Source organism: Leucopleurus acutus (genome assembly GCF_964270905.1).
Source record: "Leucopleurus acutus genome assembly, chromosome: 14".
Lineage (NCBI taxonomy): Eukaryota > Metazoa > Chordata > Mammalia > Artiodactyla > Delphinidae > Leucopleurus > Leucopleurus acutus.
This window is the reverse complement of record NC_139156.1, coordinates 47,251,520-47,273,113: the sequence shown is the minus strand read 5'-3', so window position 1 is coordinate 47,273,113 and position 21,594 is coordinate 47,251,520. Positions and strand designations below refer to the sequence as shown.

The window sequence follows — 21,594 nt, the reverse complement described above, 5'->3', positions numbered from 1 at the left end:
CCGTGTGAGGGAGCTGTGTCATATCCAGCCCAGCACTGGCCAATGGCAGGTGCTCAGAAATGAGTCACGTCAATGTACCACATCGTCTCTCCATAAGCAGTAACCAGCAAAAGTGGATACAGTGATAGGCCCAAAGGCTGGTGCCTGGCATATTCTGTATCCTTGTGTGTTGGTTTGTGGATACAAAAGCAGAATTCAACCACACAGTATTTTGCAACTTTTTTTTTTAACTTAACAATAGATTATGAACATCCTTACAGGTCACTAAAGATCTAACTTTATCTTCTAATTTTTCCACGTATGTATACACACATACATAAAAATTTTTACATCAGTGGGATTATATAATATCATTCTTGTACAATTTTTATCCTCCCCGCTCCCGGGTCTGCCAGATGGAGCTCAGAAACCAAATGCAAAGTGTCTGTCCTGAATGGAGGTCTTACCAACCTGACGACCAGGGACCACCCCATTCACCTTTGGCTTGTGTCCCTGAAGCTCCACAATGCTACCCTCTCCTTATTGTCCAGCATAACCATAATTCCACCCACACTGCTTGGAGTGTCTGCTCTTCCCAAGTTTGCCATTGGTCTCCCAGTTTCACTTTGAACTCCCATCCCTCACTGAGGCCCCCACTGACTTTCTTGGTTCATCACTCTGACGTGTTGCTTGTACCCAGTGATCAGTGGGTTATCAGAGGTTGGCACATGAGTGCAATGCCCACCAAGACTCCAGATGAACATCTTTCAACTGTTTACTTTCTAAGCTCTCCTAAGAATTCTTACAGTCACGCTGAATCCAAGTGTCCCATCTTCTTTAACCAGCTCCACGAAGTAGATTTCACTGGCATTGTTTTCTGAAGGTGATAGAGGACACGAAGAACAAGTACCCTGCCACGAATGAACAAACAAAAAGAAAGAAGAAGTGAAGGCGCTGGCCCTGCCTAAGCAGATGACACCTCTTAGCTCTCACCTGCTCTCAGGAGCCAGCAGCATTGCACATCAAAAAAAAAAACCCATAAGTTTCAGGGCTGGGCCAACAGGGGATTCACTCTCCGATTAATCAGTTCCTCCCTGTATGACTTTGCACCTGTCTCTTGGTCTCTCCAGACTTTTTCCCCAATCCACAGAACTGCAATGAGAGATCACCTTCTAACAGTGAGTATGAATGATGCCCAGCACATAACAGGGTCTCAGTAGATTCCCCCTGTTTCTACTCATGATGCAAATATCGTTATGAGAACTGAAGTCATCTAGACACTCCCTGGTAGCTTCACACATGACACCAGTCAAGTGAAGGCATGCTGGATACCAGATACACAGCAGCTTCTGGAGCAGAAGAAAACCTCAGGAGGACCTTCAATCATCTCTAGCAAGAGTAGCTATACTGGGTCTCTACTTTACAATGGTTGAATGCTTGAGAGAAGAACAGAAGAGAGTATTTTCTACCTCATGCCAGGCATTTTGCTTGGTGCTGTGACATGCATGTCATGTTGATTCATCCGTCCAGTCATGCTACGAGATTAATTGAGCACCAAGAGAAGGTGTACATCCCCATCCTGGGTGATGGAGGAGAGCTGACACAAGGCCTGCTTTCAAAGGTGTGGGCAAGCAGTTAAAGAAACCGATGAGGAGAGCTAAGCACCTCGGGGCTAGAAACAGCGGATGCTCTTAACTTCCCTGAGCCTGAGGAGCGAGAGGGGGGATGGCTGATGGAACTGAGCGAGTGGTAAAGAGCTCGAGGGCAAAGAGCTCCTAACAGGAGCTGTGTTCTTCAGCAGAGGGTCACAGCCAACCTGAGCACAGGCAGGGTGACAAGCCAGTACTCACTCATCCCCCAGCTGCAGGCTCCCACTAGACTGTGAAATAAGAGAAAACCTATATCGTGGTCTCTGCCCCCCACTCCTGGCACAGAGCTCCTTCAACCCTTGTACTTTCCTAAGTGATGTATGTGGAATCTAAAAAAACAAACTCAGAAGCAGAGTCGTGGATTGGTAGTTGCCAGGGTGAGGGTGAGGGGAGGGCAGTGGAGAGTATGGGTGAAAGTGTCAGAGGGTACAAATTTCCAGTTATAAGGTAAATAATTTCTGGATATGTAACGTACTGCATGGTTACTATAGTAGTTAGAAATACTGTATTGTATATTTGCAAGTTGCTAAGAGAGTATATCCAAAACGCTCTCCACACACACACACACACACACACACAATTTTAACTCTGTGAGGGGATGGACCTGCTAACTAACCTTGTTGTGGTAATCATTTTGCTATATATGTGTGTGTGTGTCTATACATATGTACATATGTATAGACACACACATATATGTTAATTATATCACAATAAGTGATAAAAAAATAAAATACAGGGATGTCTAAATTTAAAAAAAAAATTCCTAAGTGATAGGAGACTAGGAGCATCTTTTGTTCTAATATTTGGTCTTTGACCTCAGTTCCTGACACAGAGCTCTCAAATCCCTTGAAATTTTCTGGGTTATAAGAATGCCTTTTGTTCTAAAGAGGGAACTCTGGTTCCTGCATAGCTTCAGGATGGGGGCTGGTCACCAGAAAACCAAGCCATGATTAGAAGCTTGAAACTTTCCACTCCACTCAACCCCCCATCCTCTGGGAAGGCAAAAGGGGCTAGAGATTGAGCGAATGATCCACCATGCCTGCGCGCTGAAGCTGCCATAAAAATTTCAAAAGTATGGGATTCGTAGTTTCCAGGTTCATAAACACATCTATGCAGAGAGTACGGCACACCCTAACTCCACAGGGGCAGACGACGCTGCTCTCAGGACCCTTCTAGACCTCATCCTATGCATCTCTTCATCTGTCTCCTCCCTTGTACCTTTAAAACATCCTTTATAGTAAATCAGCAATAGCAAGGAAACTGTTTTCCTGGATCCTGTGAGCTGCTCTAGGAAATTAACAAACCCAAGGAGGGGGCCATGGGGACCTCCAATTTGCAGCCAAGTCAGACAGAAGTGTGGGTAACCTGGGGACCGACAGCTTCATTGTCATCTGGAGTGGAGGCTGTCTTGAGGGATGGGTCCTTCACCTGTGGGATCTGGTGCTAATTCCAGTCTGTTAGTGTCGGAATTGCTTGATGTGGAAAACCCACCCAACTGGTGTCAGAGTGTTGTGAGTGGGGTAGCAGTGTGAGATAAAGGAAAACAACTCTCTTTTCCTAGACACAGGGCTTCTGGGCAGAGCCAACCAGAAGACAGAGGGCTGACACAGTCTGTGAATGTCAGCTCCACGGGGCCCAGAGAAAAACGGACAGAGGTCTGGAGGGGCAAAAGGAGACCTTTCCATCCAGTGTCTAAGGAAACACAGCTGGAGTCTGGCGGCCCTGGGACTAAAGCAGACAGTTCTCTGCATGCCAAAGCTGGCCTTTGTCTTCCTCCTCCTTGGTGTGTTGTCAAGAGCGAAGGCAATGAGTTGCAGCTTGAGGACTAACTGGAGACCAAGAATACAAGATGTCTGATTGTCCGTGCGTGGCCCTCGGCAGAAGCCAGTTATTACCCGTCACAGTTAAAATTAGTGACCGAGGACACTGAAACCTCAAACACTGAGCCCTGGCACTGCACTAGAAGCTTTGCCTTTTCCCCTTTATATTCTTCTCAACAACCATGCACTGTAAGTATTTATTTCCTGACATGGCAAATAGAGAACAAAGAGGGACTTTGGAGCCAAGGCTGTTGGGCTCCACAGCCTGTTCTCTTTCCTCCAGATTCTAGAAAGTGAAGCAAGGGAATGATTACCTTTAATGGTGGAGCAGACAGCTGAGGTCTCAGCCTGGGCATTAAACTCTGAGTCCGAGCCATTTCCAGTTCTTCAATATTTCTTTCCTGGTCTTGTGTGTGTGATGAAAAACTTCCCAGGTGCCCGTTGCTCAGGCTGTCTGTAGAGAAGACCCCAGAGTTGGCCGTGCTATTCTTCTCCTCGCTTGAGGTATTTCCACAAACACCTATAAAAACAAGCCAAGAAGAAATCAACAGCTTGGAAAGGCTGGCGTCTCAGTGGCATTTCTATGTGGGGCACAGCATTTTCCTCCAATGACAGAGAGACCTTTTATAGCTGCTGGGAGCCATGTGAGTTTAGCACCCATGAGAGATGATGCTTTTAGAATAGAGGAAGGGACGATTCTGGATGTGTTCTTGAAACTTAAATAGAGCTTGTGTGACCCAATTATGAAAACACAGGAGCAACGGATGGTTATAATGGCAGTTCCCCCTTTTTAAGCTCTGGCCACATATGGGCACCACACACACACACACACACACACACACACATATTTATGTGTGTATATATATATATATACACACATATACATATACGTATCTTTCCATGTTTTCAACATACCCACCAGGAAGGTATGATCCCAGTTCAAACACAAGGAAGCAGAGTCAAAAGGATTAAATCTTGCCCAAAACCCCACAACCATCACGTTGCTCTTAAAGCCAGCCTCTTCCAGAGTCCCTGCTGAGCACACCTGTAATCACCCTGTGATCCAAAGTTCACCGTGTCTGGTTCTTTGGGGGGAACTTGGTACTAACCAGATGGTGGACTCCCTTTGGGTGAAGACTGGGCCACTGATTCCCATTTACCCCATGGCTGACCCTTGAGCTGGCACAGAGCAGAGGAAAGAACATGAGATCAGGAATCACTAGGTAAAACCCTGGGCAAGGTAATTCACATTTTTGGACCTCAATTTCCTCATATCTAAAATAGAGATAATCTCAACTACCTCATAGGGTTGGTGAGGCTTAGAAATTAAATATACAGAGATGTTTATACATGTAGAGAGAGAGAGAAAGAGATTACAGCTTAGTACATAGTACTAAGAGCCTCAATACGTGTATTTACCATGCATATGTTAATATCAGCTATTCAACAAATGTATATGGGAGGAAGGAACACAGATCTTCTTTACATCTGGATATGTAGACACACAAGTAAGTTTACAACTTTTGATACAGACTCATTAGTACTCAGGAAAATGCCCAACTCACACAGTGGATAAACTTAATTTAATGAATCAGATTAGAAGTAGTTCAAGCCTAAAGGTAGAGAGTGGTGGGCCACCGTTCAGTAATGCCTTATTCCTGGCAATTCCTTTTTTTTTAACATCTTTATTGGAGCATAATTGCTTTACAATGGTGTGTTAGTTTCTGCTGTATAACAAAGTGAATCAGCTATACGTATACATATATCCCCATATCTCCTCCCTCTCGCGTCTCCCTCCCACCTTCCCTATCCCACCCCTCTAGGTGGTCACAAAGCACCGAGCTGATCTCCCTGTGCTATGCGGCTGCTTCTCACTAGCTATTCTACTGTCATTGTCCTTCTAGCAATGTTGTAAGCATGTGTTTATTTTCTTCCACACCCTCCACAAGAGACAAGGACAAGACTTATGACTGGATTAAAATGTCAAGCTGTGCAACGTACGTCCTGCCTAACGGAAATACAAGCTAGAACTTCTGCAGGTAATTAAAACTCAATCTGTAGTGGAGGGTGATGTCTGCTCCTGATGGGAAGGCTCTCTGTCTTGTCTTTGATCTCCAGTCTAGAGCACATGTCCCAACAGCAGCCCAACCAGATAGAAACTCACGGCGGTCAAGCCTCTGCCCACAGTGACCAGCCAGAGTCACCGTGGAAGCATCTTCCTCCAACAAAGGTGGCAGCTGTTTCGAGGAACCCCAACTGTGACCAGGCAGAGTTACGAACACGTGACTGGGGCTCCAGGATGAGAGGACACGTAATTCACAGGCACTGTGGGTACTCCATCATCTGAAACTCTAAAGCGAGGTTGGAGCCTCGCAGACTTTGGGTGCCAGTTTTGGACATCCCCACCCCAGCAGGCCATCCTTGACACTGAATGGACCCCAGCTCAGCTGCATTATGTTTCCTGATTTTAAAAATAGGATGGTTTGATCGCTCCCCTCTGTCCTTTCCTGTGCAAAGTATGGAGGGAAATACAAGGACAGCTAAAACATTGTGGGAAGAACAGTGACAGTGTAGGAAATCCAACAGAGCAGTGCTCTGGGGCAGGTGCTGTGGAAGGGCCGGGCTAGCCCCTGGGTCAGGTCCAAGCACAGGATGAAAGGCGCATGGCTAAGGCCCCAGCTTTGCCAGCCCCCATCCCCCCACAGCTTCTGGACGAAGGGCAGATGCAGCACCTGGAAAGCCACCTGGTGATGGTGTGTACCTGTGCAAGAGTGAGAGAGGGCATGTGGTTTTCAGAGGCCAAGGCCAACGGGGTGACTGCATTTAGGACCCAGAAAATGCTGGCTGGTGTGACATGAAGTATTTCTGTACATGAGAGGAGACTGTACAAAGCTCCTAGAGTGTGGGCCTGGCTTTGTAGGCAGTCTTCTGGAAAATGGCAGGATCACCCAACCAAAAAGCTGTGGTGAGCCCAGGTAACTGGGAGGGAGAGGGATATTAACATCCCCCCATTACCACCCCAAACCTGACCCAGATAAACAGAGTCATCTTATTCTTCAGTACAGGCAATTGTTGGATAGCTATCTAAAGGACGAATAAAATCATCTTAAAAAAAAAAACAACTTTACTCTTTTGGTTGATCTCTAACATGCTGAGTCTTAACCAAATTAGAACAGAATGCTTGTTATGCGCTTCAGCTTCAAGAACAGCCCCCTGTCTCCTTCCCACCGGATTCCACGACTAAGCCCCAAATATGTAGAATTACTGCAGTAGCCACTTTCAATAAGGCCTTGGCTGATCGAAAGAACATCCTTCCTGTCATGCGAGAAGAGTGGCAGAAAAACACACAATAGCTGCATCTAATAAAGAATTAGAGTAGGCTTCTCCCATTCAGCAGGACAAGCAATGGTAGAGCGCATTCTGCCCCTGAAATTGCAGAGTTTATTGATTTGTGCCAAAGCCACTATCACGAGAGAGGTAATACAAGAGACCTACACGGACTTAAAGCCCCAGTACTCTGTGTTTGTAAAAATGTACTCCTGAAAATAAAGGAGGCTCTCCAGCTTCTGAAAGCGGGTTAAGACATACCTTTTGACTGAGAAATGATTAATTCTATGTTGTCAGGAGAATTCTGAATCATTCTAACAGCCATGTCGAATGTGAAGCCCTCCAGACTGATGTGATTCAAGGCTAGTATCTGCCCTCCTGGAAAAATAAGACATCTCAATAATCCCATCAAGGAAATGAGAAAGAGCAGTTCCTTAAAGCAGCATCTCTGGCAATCAAAAATGACATACCTGGTTTGATCTTTTTAGCTTTTTCAGCTGGTCCCCCAGGTATAATAGAAGATATAAAGATGCCAGGATCAACTTTGCCTACATCTTCTCCCTCATTAATGACAAAACCTATAATCCAATTATATGAAAGAAGATGATACTTAATGATTTTGCAGCTCAGAGAGGTTAGGTTATTTGCTTGAGATCACACAGCTACTAAGTAGCAATGCTGATATTTGTACCTAGGTCCTCTGATTCTCCAACAGCTCTTTCTACTCTGCCATGACAGATGGAGGAAAGTGGATTGTTCCACATTCATAAGCACAACTACAGCTAGGAACATTATGTATTATTGTTCCAATACATAATCAGATCGGGAAAAAAAGATGATTTTTAATCAAGTAACCCTTCTCTTCTTAAGGGTCTTCGAATGTGGTAAATAGTAAGAGGTGAAAAAGATTGACTACTCTTCCCCATCCCTAAGAATCTAAATATGCTACAGAAAGGTTATTAGGTGGTATTAGACGGAAAAGCCTTTTTCTATCTTATACTTAGATTTTCAAGATCTGCACCCCAAAACCTGATCAGGCCTAAAAGGAAACTTTGACCCCAACATCCCATTGCTGGTTAGGGACATTTAAAGGGAAGAAAAAGAAGTGATCACTGAAAAAGGCAAATGGGGAGAGGACAGGCAGGAAAAGGGAGTAGAAAAGTCTAAAGGGAAGATAGCACACCCCTCCCCTCTGCCCAGAGGGAAAGACTGGGTCCCCCCTGCCAGGAGCCCTCTTACCAAAACCACGGCGTGGATCCCGGCTCAGTGCCACGCGCACAATTTCTCGATCTGGTTCGGCTGTAAAGCTCCTTCTCCTCTTATTTTGTGGCCCTGGAAGTGGAAACAAAGCCCCACATTGTGCTTTTCCCCCAAATTATCAGAGACCTAATACAAAAGGTGTGAACACTATTTCACACACACGCACAAGGCTGGGCATGGATGGCTGAACACATACATTTTTTTTAAATAAAATTTTAAAAATTTAAATTTTTTAAATTAAAATTTAAATTAAATTTAATTTAAAATTTATTTTACTGAAGTACAGTTGATCTACAATGTTGTGTTAATTTCTGCTATACAGCAAAGTGGTTCAGGTATACATATATATACATTCTTTTCATATTCTTTTCCATTATGGTTTATCACAGGATATTGAATATAGTTCCCTGTGCTATACAATAGGACCTTGCTGTTTATCCATCCTATATATAATAGTTTGCATCTGCTAATCCCAAACTCCCAATCCATCCTTCCCCCAGCCCCCTCCCCCTTGGCAACCACAAGTCTGTTCTCTACGTCTGTGAGTCTGTTTCTATTTTGTAGAAAAGTTCATCTGTGAACACATACTTCTGATTAGCCTCACCAGGTCAGTGTTGGCTCATCAAGGGCAGAGGCAAAGGTAGGTGGGCCACGGTGCTTGCTCTGCATGACTTACTACAGCTATTCATTTTTCTGCATTGGTCTTGGGACGAGACAGAATCTGAGCAGAGATGACCTTGCTGGCAGTGAAAACTGAAACTAAAGTTGGAGCACAGAGATGAGACGGCAAAGCCTTCCCCTCTTAGGCCCCTAACAGTAGGGGGTGATAGGGCCCTGCAGCCCAGCGCAGGTTTCCCCCAGCTTGGGTCTTGGAGGGGACCCAAGGCAGAGCCCTGACGGGCAATCCAGTGCTGACCACAGAGCACGTGGAAAAATCCCCAAAGAGTGACCCACCCTCCAGCGTTTTCCACATCGCTCCCTCCCCCAAGGGGCATGGTGGGACCTGCACACAGTTCACGGTAAAGAGCCACCTGGTGGTATTCCAGATCCAATCCCAGGCTTAATGCTCATCAAATAGAAATATCTTCTCTAGCTCAGGAATCTCATTGTCTTTATGTCCCACTGGGGACCTGCCTGGAGGATATATGACAGAGGGGAGTGCCGCCTGCCCTGTATATGTTTTCTGGTGAGTAGTGGGAGATGATATTCTGGGCCCATATGAAGAGTTGTAAAGAAAATGAATGATACGTGTTTCCAGCCACGCCCCTCCACAGCAGGTATTCCTCACGCTGGACTCGAGCGCTGGGAATCTTCACCAGTGCTAACACATTTAGAATCTATATGCTCAGCCCAAGCCAAAGGTGGACATCATGGGCTTTTCCCAACCATAAGTAGTTTTGGTTATTTTTTAACATCTTTACTGGAGTATAATTGCTTTACAATGGTGTGTTAGTTTCTGCTTTATAACGAAGTGAATCAGCTATACATATACATGTATCCCCATATCTCCTCCCTCTTGTGTCTCCCTCCCTCCTACCCTCCCTATCCCACCCCTCTAGGTGGTCACAAAGCACCGAGCTGATCTCCCTGTGCTATGCGGCTGCTTCCCACTAGCTATCTATTTTACATTTGGTAGTGTATATATGTTCATGCCACTCTCTCACTTCGTCCCAGCTTACCCTTCCCCTCCCCGTGTCATCAAGTCCATTCTCTAGGTCTGCGTCTTTATTCCTGTCCTGCCCCTATGTTCTTCAGGGCCTTTTTTTTTTTTTAGATTCCATATATATGTGTTAGCATACGGTATTTGTTTTTCTCTTTCTGACTTACTTCACTCTGTATGACAGAATACTCTGGTTTCTCTTCAGATCGAATAAATCTTTCACCTTCTACGCAAGTAGTTTTGAGATTAATGGAAAAGCAAAAAGATTGTGAACATTATTGGGGAAGCAAAATGAAGTAGTGGCAAAAGACTGAAAGCAAGAGTCACGTGTAAGGTTTCCTTTACCCCAAGCCCACGGCTTGGCCCGTACCTGTGTGCGTGCTCTGAGCAGGCCGTCCAGAGAGAGGGTCACAAGGCGTTGGCTTCTGGGTCAAACAGATGTGCTCCAGCTGCTCGTGGCCAGGGCAGGGCCTGCAGGGAAAGTCAACAAGATGAGGTAAGATGCCCCTAGAAGGCAACTTCCTGCCATTCTGAGTGTGGGTGGTGGCCCCTTGCTCATCAGTCAACAGATCCATAGACAGACCCCATCAAGGGCTGATCTGGTTATCAGAAGTACATTGGAAAGAATGGCTTTGGGGGCTTTCTTAGAGGGGACCCTAGAGTCACCCAGGCCCCCTATGAACCTCCCACTATCTCTCCTTTGAGTTGAATAAGCAGCCCTTCCAAACCTCCATTTCCTTAACCAGAAAATAAGAATATTCCTATTTCCTAGACTTGTGATGGCCCCAAAATGAGGTAGTAAGTATAAAGCACTCATGCTTTTAGTGGGTCCTGATTTTTCTGTTGTTTGCTTTTTCAGCTGGGCCAGCCATGTTCCAACACCTCCACTGTGATGTTCCAGCACCTCCACTGAGGGCTTCACACAGTAACTTACCTGCTTGATCCTTGCAGATACTGGAGTTGGCTACCCCCTAGTAATACTGAGCTGAAAACAAGAATCTTTCATGCCGGCATTCAGTTGGCTTTGCCGAGCCAGCATTCTAGCAAACAAAGGATGTTCTAGGCCCTAGAAGAATAATGAATTAAGTGGGGATCCTGCCCGACCCACAGGGTCAGCTCTGCTCAAGATAAGCTACATCCAGGGATGAACAAAGTAGAGAGTGAGCAGAAAGAACAGAGGCAAAGCCACAGGACTTAGAGCCCTGGAAAAAGCCAGCACTGGGCCTCATCTGAAGAAGGAAGGCCAGGAGGTCGACCATCTGAACAGATCCATCAGCCCTTCATCACCCAGGTTGGCCCCAACCTCAGGGAGCCCACACCTGCCCCACTGCTTTAGGCAGCCGGCCCAAGGCAGGGATGGGTGCTGCCACCGCACCTCTCACTGCAACCTGGGATCAGTGATGCCCAGTGCTCCGGGCACAGAGCTGGCGCTGTTCAAGGGGCCAGACCTAGAAAGGGAAGAAGAGGAGCAATGGGGGAGAGAAGGCAGATGCAGGGCGAGGGACAAGCACAGGGCCGTTCTTCAGAGATTAGGGAGGAGGCCTCACTCTAACTCAGCTCCTGTTCATACTGTGCATTTCAGCAAGTTCAGCCCAAGTTGACTGAGATCCGACTAGATGTCAGGCCCCGGGCTGGCAAGGAACTGAGGGTAAAGGTGAGTCAGACATGGGCTCTGCCTTCTGGGAGCTCCCAGCCCACTGCGAGTTGCAGGATGGGTGCCTTTCATGCCATCTAGAGCTGACCTAAGTGCCCAGGGAGAGGCTTTGGCAGAGCACTCTTGGGTTTCAAAGAAGGAGATACCCCAGCAGACCTAGAGGGGCCAAGGAAGGCCACAAGGGAGGGCCTCTGGAGAAAGGAAGGGATTTTCTGCCTTAGGCTGCCACGGCGCATGTGATCCAAGTCACACGTGCAAGTCTATTGTTTAAAAAGGATAAAAAGCAGCATCTACTGCAAATCACAGAGACTAACACTGTGTGATTCCACGTGTACAGTAGAGTGAGGTCCTTAAAGTAGTCAAATTCATAGAAACAGAAAGTAGAATGATGGTTACCAGGGTCTCAGGGAGTGGGGATGGGGACTTGTCTTTTAATGGTCATAGGTTCCGTTTGGTAAGATGAGAAGAATTCTGGCTGCACACCAATGTGAATATACTTAACAGTACGCTGCTGTCCACTTAAAAATGGTTAAAAGGGTGAATTTTATGTTATGTATATTTTACCACAATTAAAATAAGCTTTTAAAAATGCAAACCTAAAGAAAATAATGCCATTTACTGAAAGTCTCCGCATGCTGGCCTCAGAGCTGAGGAGGAGACAGGCACATTACTGTTCTCTGGAAGCTCCCCGTTTACAGGACAGATAGATGCATGTGGATGTCGGGGTGGAGGGGCCCTGGGGGCAGCGGCTTGAAGGCGAGCCAATGGTGCTGGCCAGGGCAGTCAGGAAAGGCTCACAGAAAAGGTGCCATGAAGTAGGTGGGGCAGGGATTGTATGTCAGGGTTGGCACCCTGATGGCATCCCTGTTCTAAGCAGTGCTGAGCACACAGCTGCTCAGGCTTGACACTGGGAAGCGGGTCCCATCTCTTGCGTGTCAGTGTCTGCATGCCATCCCATCCTTCCCGTCCTGGCTCTGGCCCGCTGGTCAGCAGCACCACCTGCTCCTGCCACACGGGCCCTCTGCTTGTCACCTCTGTGAGCGCCAGGAGGCAGGGGCCGTGTCCGTCCTGCCCACTGCTGAGTCCTCAGTGCACAGCTCGGGGCTGGCGCACAGCAGGCACTCAACCAATTTTTGTAGCAAGAGGAACTGGGCCTTTGCTCATGGCATTCCTGCCTATCTCCCCTCCTTCTCACTGTGCCCAAACCCACAGTTGGTCAAGACCCGCTGTCACTTCCCCCATGCAGCCCTCCTCTGTCCCCTTACTTGGAAATCACCTCACTCTCGGGGGAGCGATAAAGCTGTACCTGTGTCTGCCTTAAACATTTAACCATTCTATCCCCTTTAAGAGGGTTTGTGTTCCTACCTTCTCCCCTAGAGACTAGGGGAAGGACACCAACATTAGGACACTCATCACAGACTCATCCCATCTTCAGGGTTCTATAACACCATTTAATTCCCACAGCCACCCAGTGGGGTGGGCATCACTGCTCCCACCACTAGACAAATGAGGAAAGAGAGGCACAGGTGTTACAAACCGCTAGCGCAACATCACACGCAGCAGACAGCTGAGTAGGTGTAGGTGGATTTCCATGGCATTGGGCTCCACCCTGCCTGAAGGGGACCCTGGGCTGGGTGATCTTTGCACCAGCCACAGCAAGGATGATGCACTTCTCATCCGTGCACAGGGATGACACAGCCGGATGGATGCAGCCCTTGTCCCACCTCAGATCGACCAGAGCAGTGGTGGGCAGGTCCACCTGAGCTCAGCCTCAGCTCGTGCTGATCTAGCCTCAGATGCGGTCCTCTTTCTGCCCTAGAGCTTCTTGAGCGTCTTGGGCATCTCACCCACCCCCTCTATCCCCCCACCTTGCCCAACAGTATAGGAGAGTTCATACCTCCCACAGACAAGCTTGCACCAGAGCGGGATGGGAGCCGGTGCACAAGTGTCCACTCCCTGGTCCTTCAGACAATTCTGGGAGGGCTTCTGTGCACTTCTCATGGAATTAAGCCCTGGCTGCCCACAGCAGCTATCTTGATGACACTGCCCCCTTTCTTTTCACTTTCCCTCCTCCCCTGTCTCACTTACCCTGCTCACTCCTGCTTCTCGGCATCACCTCCACAAAAACCACCTGCACCCAAGTCATTGTCTTGGGCTGTGCTTCTGGGGACCTTCCAGATGGCCGACCCTAGATTTCCCTTTTCATGGAAGGTGACCCATAACCTCTGACGTGAGTTACTAAGGGTTGTGAAAGTCTGGCATTCATAAACTAAAATTAGAGGAGAACCAGAGATTACTGAGGACTCCAGTTCAGCTTCCTGTTGAGAAGGCTGGCTGCCATGCAGTGCTGCCAGTCCCCTCCTGTGCGTGCCCACTGGCAGGTCACTGGAAGGGTGCTTTGCAGTCAACACATTCTCAAGGTGGCCTTAAGTCAGTCATGGCTTCTTCAGGCTTTTAATCTATAAAGTGTTATAAAGTACTATCAGTTTGATGACAGATTAAAGATGGCCACATATGCTTTGACACTCCTACATTAGGAGGTGGGGACTGTTTCTGCTGCCCCTGAATCTGCGCTGACATGTGACTACTTTGACCAAGAGAGTATGGCAGAAGTGACCACGTGCCAGCTCCAGGCCCAGCCTTTTAGGAGACTGGCAGCTCGCCTTGGGCCCTTGGAGCCCTGAACTGCCATGTAGACGCCTCACTACCTTCCACATGGAGGCACCATATGGAGAGGGCCTGAGACCACACTGGGACTGAGAAGGGCCCAGCTGAGCTCACCATCCCAGCCATCCCCACTGAGGGCCTGGGCACATGCACAACACAGTCCTGGAGCCTCCAGGCCAGTCCTGATGAGTACCCTCAAGAGAAGCAGAAGAATCGCCCAGCCGAGCCCTGCCTAAATGTGTAACCCAGAAAATCGTGAAACAGAATAACAAAATGCGTGTTGTTTTAAGTCACTATGCTTTGGAGTTGTTTGTTACGTGGTAACAATAATAGATAGTTTTGCTTCATCATTATTGAGTTAGTTCGCAGTGCGTGGTGATGCATACTTGCATCAACAGAATCTGGAGCAGTAATTTTCTAAGAATTACTTTAAGATATAATATATGCATTGCAATTCAAATCAATCACCCATACCCTCTTGCTGAAGCAGATGTATAACTCATTCCAAAAAACAGCTCCCTCCCACAGCCCCCTTCATTGGTCCTGTGCTGCCTGTGAATCTGTGCTATTTATAGAACTTGTAATGTAAGTGCAATCCAACTTCGAGGCTATTTTAAAATTTATGGATCATTATGTTATAATGTGAAGTTGTGTTGATAAGCTCATTATTTTCCCTTGCAAATTAAATTGCAAGCAATCCATCAAAAGAGAAAGCATCGGCAATGTAGAGCTTAGGAGTACAGACTCCAGGGCCAGCTGTGTGTGTTCAAGTCTCACGCTGGGAGAAAACAGAAAGTACTTCACAGGGTTGTGAGGGCTAATGTAGTTGATGGGTACAGTGCTTAGAACAGTACCTGGCTAAATAGGCTATTGCAACTTTTTATTTTGTCCCCTTCAATTTTGTATCATCACCTAGCTCTTTCTCCACCAAAAGATAGAGCAACGCAGCAGGGAGACACGAGATGTCTGTCCCGTGTCTAGCATAGATCTGGCCCATAGCTGCCCTTCAGGAAATCTCTGTGGATTTAGTTGATAATTACCCAATGAATGCATACTTCCCTTAGACATTTGACATCCTTTAAACAATGTCTTCACGTATGGATTACTCCAGAGCACCAAGTACATGATGCTTTGGGCCCACAGAACAGATATGTCAAACCCACCTGCCTCTGAGCCCTTGCGCCCTGGTCCCCTTGCCGGTGTCCACAGTGAAGTTATCCAGTGACGTGTGTAGCAGGCCTCCTGCCGCACCCTCCAGCCTGGGTACAAACAGTGCATTTTCTGAGCACGACAGTCTCTGGATCCAAGTGAGCGGCTTGGACTGGCCCAGGTGTGCAAGACTCAGATTGGCCATTTGCACACACTTATCATAGTCTGCAGTGTGGGAGAAACAGATAAACATAAATACTCACAAGAATGATGCTGGCCCCATCGCTCTTGTGGCAGCCACACATCACAGGCCCCAGGCTCTGTCCTGGCTTTTCTTTGTCTGCATGGAGGGGCCTATTTTTCCTCATGCTAGCTCGTGGAGCTCCTATGATTAGCCCTGAGAATGCCACGTCTGCCTAATTAGCACTGACTAAGGAAAGAAAACTCAGACACACAGGAAGGAGGAAACAAGATGCCCTCCACCCCCTGGCAGCTGACAGGCCTTGGAGCCATGGTTCACGGCAGTGTCACAGCGCCAGCAGAGCCTTGTATAAAAACCGCTGTCATCCGCTCTGCTCGCTGCCTTTACAAACCATCCTCCAAACGTTGTTTTAACAAATAGGTCTGCAAACTACCTGAGCTCCCAAGATTACGCTCTGCCCTGTGGAATGTAATCTTTCACCTCTACACGGCTTAGTTTCCTTGGTAATAATATTTAAGATCCGATTTTCTGAAATATGAATACGGATCAGAAGTGTTGTCTCCCAGCTTTCACACTTCCCTTCCTCCCTTCCTGCAGAAAGAGGTAACAAATGATTCTAATGAGCCCAGGAATGTGAGTGGTTCTCACCACTTCACTCTTCACGTCATTCGTAGGAAACTGGATTTGATAGATAGATTCCTTAAATTAACTAGGATTTACACAAAGCCCAGTTTGTATTTTGAAAAAAGTAAATGATGACTGTGTTCCAACCATCTGTTCCCTGTTAAAACCAAGAAGGAAAGAATGCTCGGGCACACGGCGTTTGTATGGCTCCAGTCGTACGTGTGTTTGTGTGTGTGTGCATATCTAAAGCACAGTGAGATGCCTTCACTGACAGCACGCTCATGAACATTTATTTCCTCAAGCAGACAGCCCCCCTTTCCTACAATGGTGCCTGGTTCATTGTCGGGACTGTGCCCACTGAAAAAGGTAGACTTTAAAAAATACTTTTTGAGAACGTTCTGTGTCTAGGAGGCATTAGGTACCATCCTTCACATACAGTAGGCAAGGAAGAAAGGAGGACTAAAAGCAATGTGAATATGACCTGCAGCTTTTGCAGAAATTGTCCAGTATCTGACTCCAGAGCTTGGACCTGCTCAGACACATAGCAGCAATGACTGTAATATCCACACCAGCAGTTCACACATCCTGCATGCTTATTACATACCAGGCCCAGTGGTAAGCATGTTATCGGCATTGTCACATTTAATCCTCACAATAACCCTGTGGGGTAGATATTATTATACCCATTTTATAGATGAGGAAAAGTGAGTCTAAGAGAGAGTTAACAATTTGCTCAAGGTCCCAGGGCTTGTAGGTGGTAGAGCAGGACTCACACTCGGCTGACTCCACAGTCCACGCCAGAAAATAGACGTATAGAGGACATGGAGATACAAACAGTAGCACAGGAGATTCCTCTGAAGCATGCCCAGCTCTCTGATCGCTAAGGTCTAAAGGGATAGTGATCTTAGCTTTAACTGTGGTGTATATTAATACCCACAGGGGGACATTTCAAGGAAAGAAAGTGGTGACAGGGAGAGGTTCAGAGAAGTTTTATGGGCTTCAAGGGAGCCTTCATATAGAGGTTGGAGGTGCAGGAAGAAGGGGCTGCCCCCTGGGGGAGGAGGGCTCCCAGAAGGTAGCAGATGAAGGAGAGCATCACAGCTCTGGGTCCTGAGCAGGGCTTTGTCCCCGCAAGAAGCTGGAGAACAACAGGGCACTGGGGAGGATGCTCTGTTAACAGGACAGATCACACAGTGAGGTCAGGGAATGAGAGTCTGGATGTCAAACACTTAGCATCAGGCATTCAGCATAAAGCAGGGGGGCTCCTGGGGCTGGTGGGGTTGGTGGGAAGTGCTTTTATCATTATTAGACCTTAGCTTAGTGGGGTTCAATTGGCTGGACAAATGGTGCAGGAAGGATTGATTGGTAGGTAGGAGAGCCAAGAGTTGATAACCTTTCAGGAATGGAAGGAAGGGATACCAAGAATGTCCCAATGCCACTGACATGTCAAGCAGAGCGAATGGTTTCTGTCCACCGGTGGAGGGCGGGGGCAGGGAACTCACAGCCTAACTGTGGCACCAGGAAAGTAGCTGACAAATATCCAAATCAGTCTAGATGGCAAGGCTGAAGCCAAGGTTAGTTAACAGAGCTTCAAGAGTACAGGAGCCAAGGAAAAGGTAAAGGGAACCAGGGCAGGATCCTGGGCAGCCACTGCAGATCTGCAGAGTCTCAGAGCCACAAGCTCATGGAAGGGCCACCGGCGTCCCTGCAGCCCCCTGCTATGCATCTGAAAGGGCTGAGTGAAGGCCTGTGGTCCCGCTCTGCAATGCTGACAGATCCTGCCTGATTTAGCCCTGAATTTATGCACTGGTAAAAGCTTGTTGATTTTTCTCTCTCCCCAGGGAACCAAATATAACTATAGAGTAATATGCTTGTTTAGACACTTCACAGAAGAATGACTAAGAAACATTTGGAAAATGTCCAACTTCTTAACAATCAAAGAAATGCCAAATGAAACAACACTGAAAAATCATTTTTCCCTACAAATGAACAAAGATAAACATGATAATATCTATTCCAGCAAGGATGCAATAAAACAGGCACAATGATACTGGACATGGGAATGGCACTCAGGAAAACAGGAAGGGCCCTAAAAGTGCCCCAACCTTTGTACCCCAAATCGAACTGAAATCTACCTTAAAGAAATAATACACAATACAGAAAATTTTTCTTCCAATGATGTTTACTGCAATATTATTTATGTTATTGGAAAATGAAAAGCAAACTTAAAATCTAGAGGAATGATAAAGTAAATGATTGTATTTCCACACTACTCATCCATCTATGCATTCATTCAAAATAACATGTATTAACCATCTCCCACTTGACACACCTCTGTTCCATGCTGGAACCGTAAAGGTACGGGGACACTGTCCCTGCCCTCCAGGAGCTCCCAGCCCACTGCAAACTGGAGGCAGACACATCCACAAATAAAAGGGGCAGAACATTACAGGTGAGAAGACGGAGGCTGCACAAGAGAGGGAGTAGTCAACTCCACCTGGGAAGGGAGTACGGGGGCAGTCAATCAGGAGGAACTTCAAGGAGGAGGTTGTCCTTGAACTTATTCTTGGAGAATGAGGCTTATCTTGGTGGTCTGAGCCTGGAAGGAGGCAGGAACAGCATTATAGGTGGAGGCCACACAAATGTTAGATTCCCCCAAACTCCTATGATGGTAGAATTTGCAGTTTGAGAAAATAGCATATTATGAGCGAAACAGGCTTAGAAGGACTAATTTTGCTAGTAAGCCCAAGGAGTCTTTATAAATATTTTATGTTCACTGATATCAGGCAATAAAATTGATATTGATGATGTTTCACACTGTATCTCAGCAGGTAAGACATAATTAATTTACATTCATTATCTCCAATTCCCTGGAAACATAATGGAAATACTACTCTGCAATTTCAAAGAAATATTTATATATTTATTTGGTTTCGCTGCAAATAATACGCCACCTTTGTTTTCTGTATTTGGTTCTACGTCTGAATGCTCAGCAATTTTGGTTCCTAGTTGATCCCCCGTCCCAGGACTGCAGGAGCCAGTGACACAGCTCCCCTGTGAATTGACTGGCACCTAACAAAACCCCCCACAAGCAGGAGCTGCCGTTACTAGTCACATGGAGCCATGAACGCCAGACACTTATTCTAGATGAGCTACAGACAGCACACACACTGTCCTGTTGGAGCGCAGCGCAAACCTGCCGGACGGCCAGTTGCTCAACTGAGGACACCAAGGCTCAGAGAGGGCAAGTGAGCGGTCCAAAGTCACGCAGCTAGTAAGTGGCACCTCTCTGAGTCTGTTGAACTCCAGGCTCCACATTCCAAGCCTGGAGTTCCCAAACTTTCATCTGCATCCAGATCACCTGGGTTCTTTTTCGAATGCAGATTCTGATCCAGGGGCCTGAGGTTCTGCATCCCTGGCAAGCTCTCAGGTGATGCACATGCAGAGACCACTCTGAGTATGAAGGGTGAAACCACTATGTTATATTGTGCCCTCTTATAAATGAATAGGAAATAATGGTGAGAGATCAACAGCAAACTCAAAGCCAAATATCTCTAGGTTGAGAAGATGGTGTCTACTCACCAGTTGTAACTCCAGGAGAGCTCGTCCGAGCATTAAATCCATGCTGGGCGCAGCAGAGGCCCAGTAAATATTTACAGGTCTTGGCTGAATCAGTGACAAACATGTGCTTTTTCCCAGTGATGCTGCTTGTGATGATGAACTTCTTTCGCTGAGGGAAGCAAACACAGACTTCAATATATTGATCGTTCTTACCTATCCATTGAAGCACAACTATCCAGAAAGTAGCCAAATGCTGGAGCCGTCAGTTGGATACCAACGTACTAGGCATCCAGAAGTGTGTGGATGTCTGACTATGGACCAATATTTTTTCTTAGATTAAAGACAACCCCTCTTTTTATTTTTTCCTTAATTCGTAAATCAAATGTTTGTTTATTGGGCAATTGCTATCTGCCAAGGAGTGTGCCAGGTGAAAAGAATATGAAATGAGTTCAGTACAGGCTTGGCCCTCAGCAAGTAGTGCATTGTGAAAGGCCATTAAATACACCTATAGTTTGCATTGTCCAAACACCCAGAAATTGAAGGCAAGATCTCAGCTTGCATCATTATAGAACTGATAAAAGCACATCTGTATGCGCATGTTTCGTGCTATTATGTGCCAGGCTCTGTGCTAAATCCTTTCTGTGTATTAATTCATTTCATCCTCGAAGCTATAGAATGAGGGAGGTCCCATCATTATCCTTATTCTACAGATGAGGAAGCAGATGGAGACTCCTCAGAATGCAGCAGGAACTGAGGTCACATCCCCAAGAAACACTTCCCTACATTTATACCTTCAAGGTCCATGCACAAAGTGATAATATTTGTACAGCTCACTGTGATAAACTGGAGAGGATCATCTATATGGGGTTATCTATATGGAGCTTCCTGGAAAAAAATCCGTAAATTTTTGCAATATAAAATTCTAATAAGAACAATAAAATACAAAGTAATAGAGATTATATTAGATATGAATTTATATATAACTTCCAAATAAAATCTCTATTCTAGATATTTCAGTAAGAACCTTGAGCTTGCTCCTATAAAGATAACTTTATAAATACAGGGTTTGTGCTTGAAAGGACTCCCTGAAACTCCTGAATCTCTCTAATGCTGATTCCTTTTAATTCATGATAGTCACCGTTCCTAAGAAACTCCATTCACACAGTCAGATATTAACAAAAGACAGATAACTATTCATTGTTTTTCCTCTAACTCCTTTTTATCACTAACCTAATTTCAGACAATTTGAGCATTCTCTAAATACCCTTTTCTTATATTAATAAATGTAATGTTGAACCTATACTAATGTGAATGGATTCTGAATCCAACTGAACTATACTATATCTAGTATTTTTTTGTATAATGTGTTTTCTCAAACATTCATAGATGCTGTCCTACTAGCCTTACTAATTCTTCCTTAGTAGTCAAATTATAATAATGTCTAAATTCCACTAGCTAATCATTTTATTCACACTTTTGCAAAGTTGAATATTTGCTTAGAATCCATCTACTTTTTCAGTATGCGTTGATATGTTTTTATACAGTCCTGACCACTCAGGTATTAAACATTTTAGATAAGTCATTTTTTAAAATTGAATAACTCGGGACTTCGGTGGCACAGTGGTTAAGAATCCACCTGCCAATGCAGGGGAAACGAGTTCAATCCCTGGTCTGGGAAGATCCCACATGCTGCGGAGCCACTAAGCCTGTGCGCCACAACTACTGAGCCTGCTCTCTAGGGCCCGTGAGCTACAACTACTGAAGCTCGCACACCTAGAGCCCATGCTCCGCAACAAGAGAAGCCACTGCAATGAGAAGCCCACACACCGCAACGAAGAGTAGCTCCCATTGGCCACAAAAAGAGAAAGCCCGTGTGCAGCAGCAAAGACTCAACGCAGCCAAAAAAAAAAAAAAATTAAATAACTGTTCTTGAACAAATCTGAAAAAAAGAGAATTGTTTACACACATGCGCTACTTCTTTCTTTGAGCTCATAAACTCTTGGCAAGGTCTCGTCCTTTTGGACCCCAGTGCCCTAAGGTGT

The 21,594-nt window shown here is 46.1% G+C and overlaps 1 protein-coding gene across 1 annotated transcript in view; it reads right to left on the bottom strand.

Annotated features, from left to right (window-relative positions):
* Positions 1-17,086: 17,086 nt before the first annotated feature.
* LOC309971793 (FERM and PDZ domain-containing protein 2-like) overlaps positions 17,087-21,594 on the bottom strand; it is a gene marked incomplete at both ends in the record, with an annotated part of 39,222 nt that continues 34,714 nt past the window's right edge. Inside the window, 3 exons of the mRNA XM_082855174.1 lie at positions 17,087-17,161; positions 18,442-18,488; positions 19,574-19,721. Of these exons, the coding sequence (XP_082711300.1) occupies positions 17,087-17,161; positions 18,442-18,488; positions 19,574-19,721 (270 nt within the window). The remainder of the gene's footprint in view (positions 17,162-18,441; positions 18,489-19,573; positions 19,722-21,594) is intronic.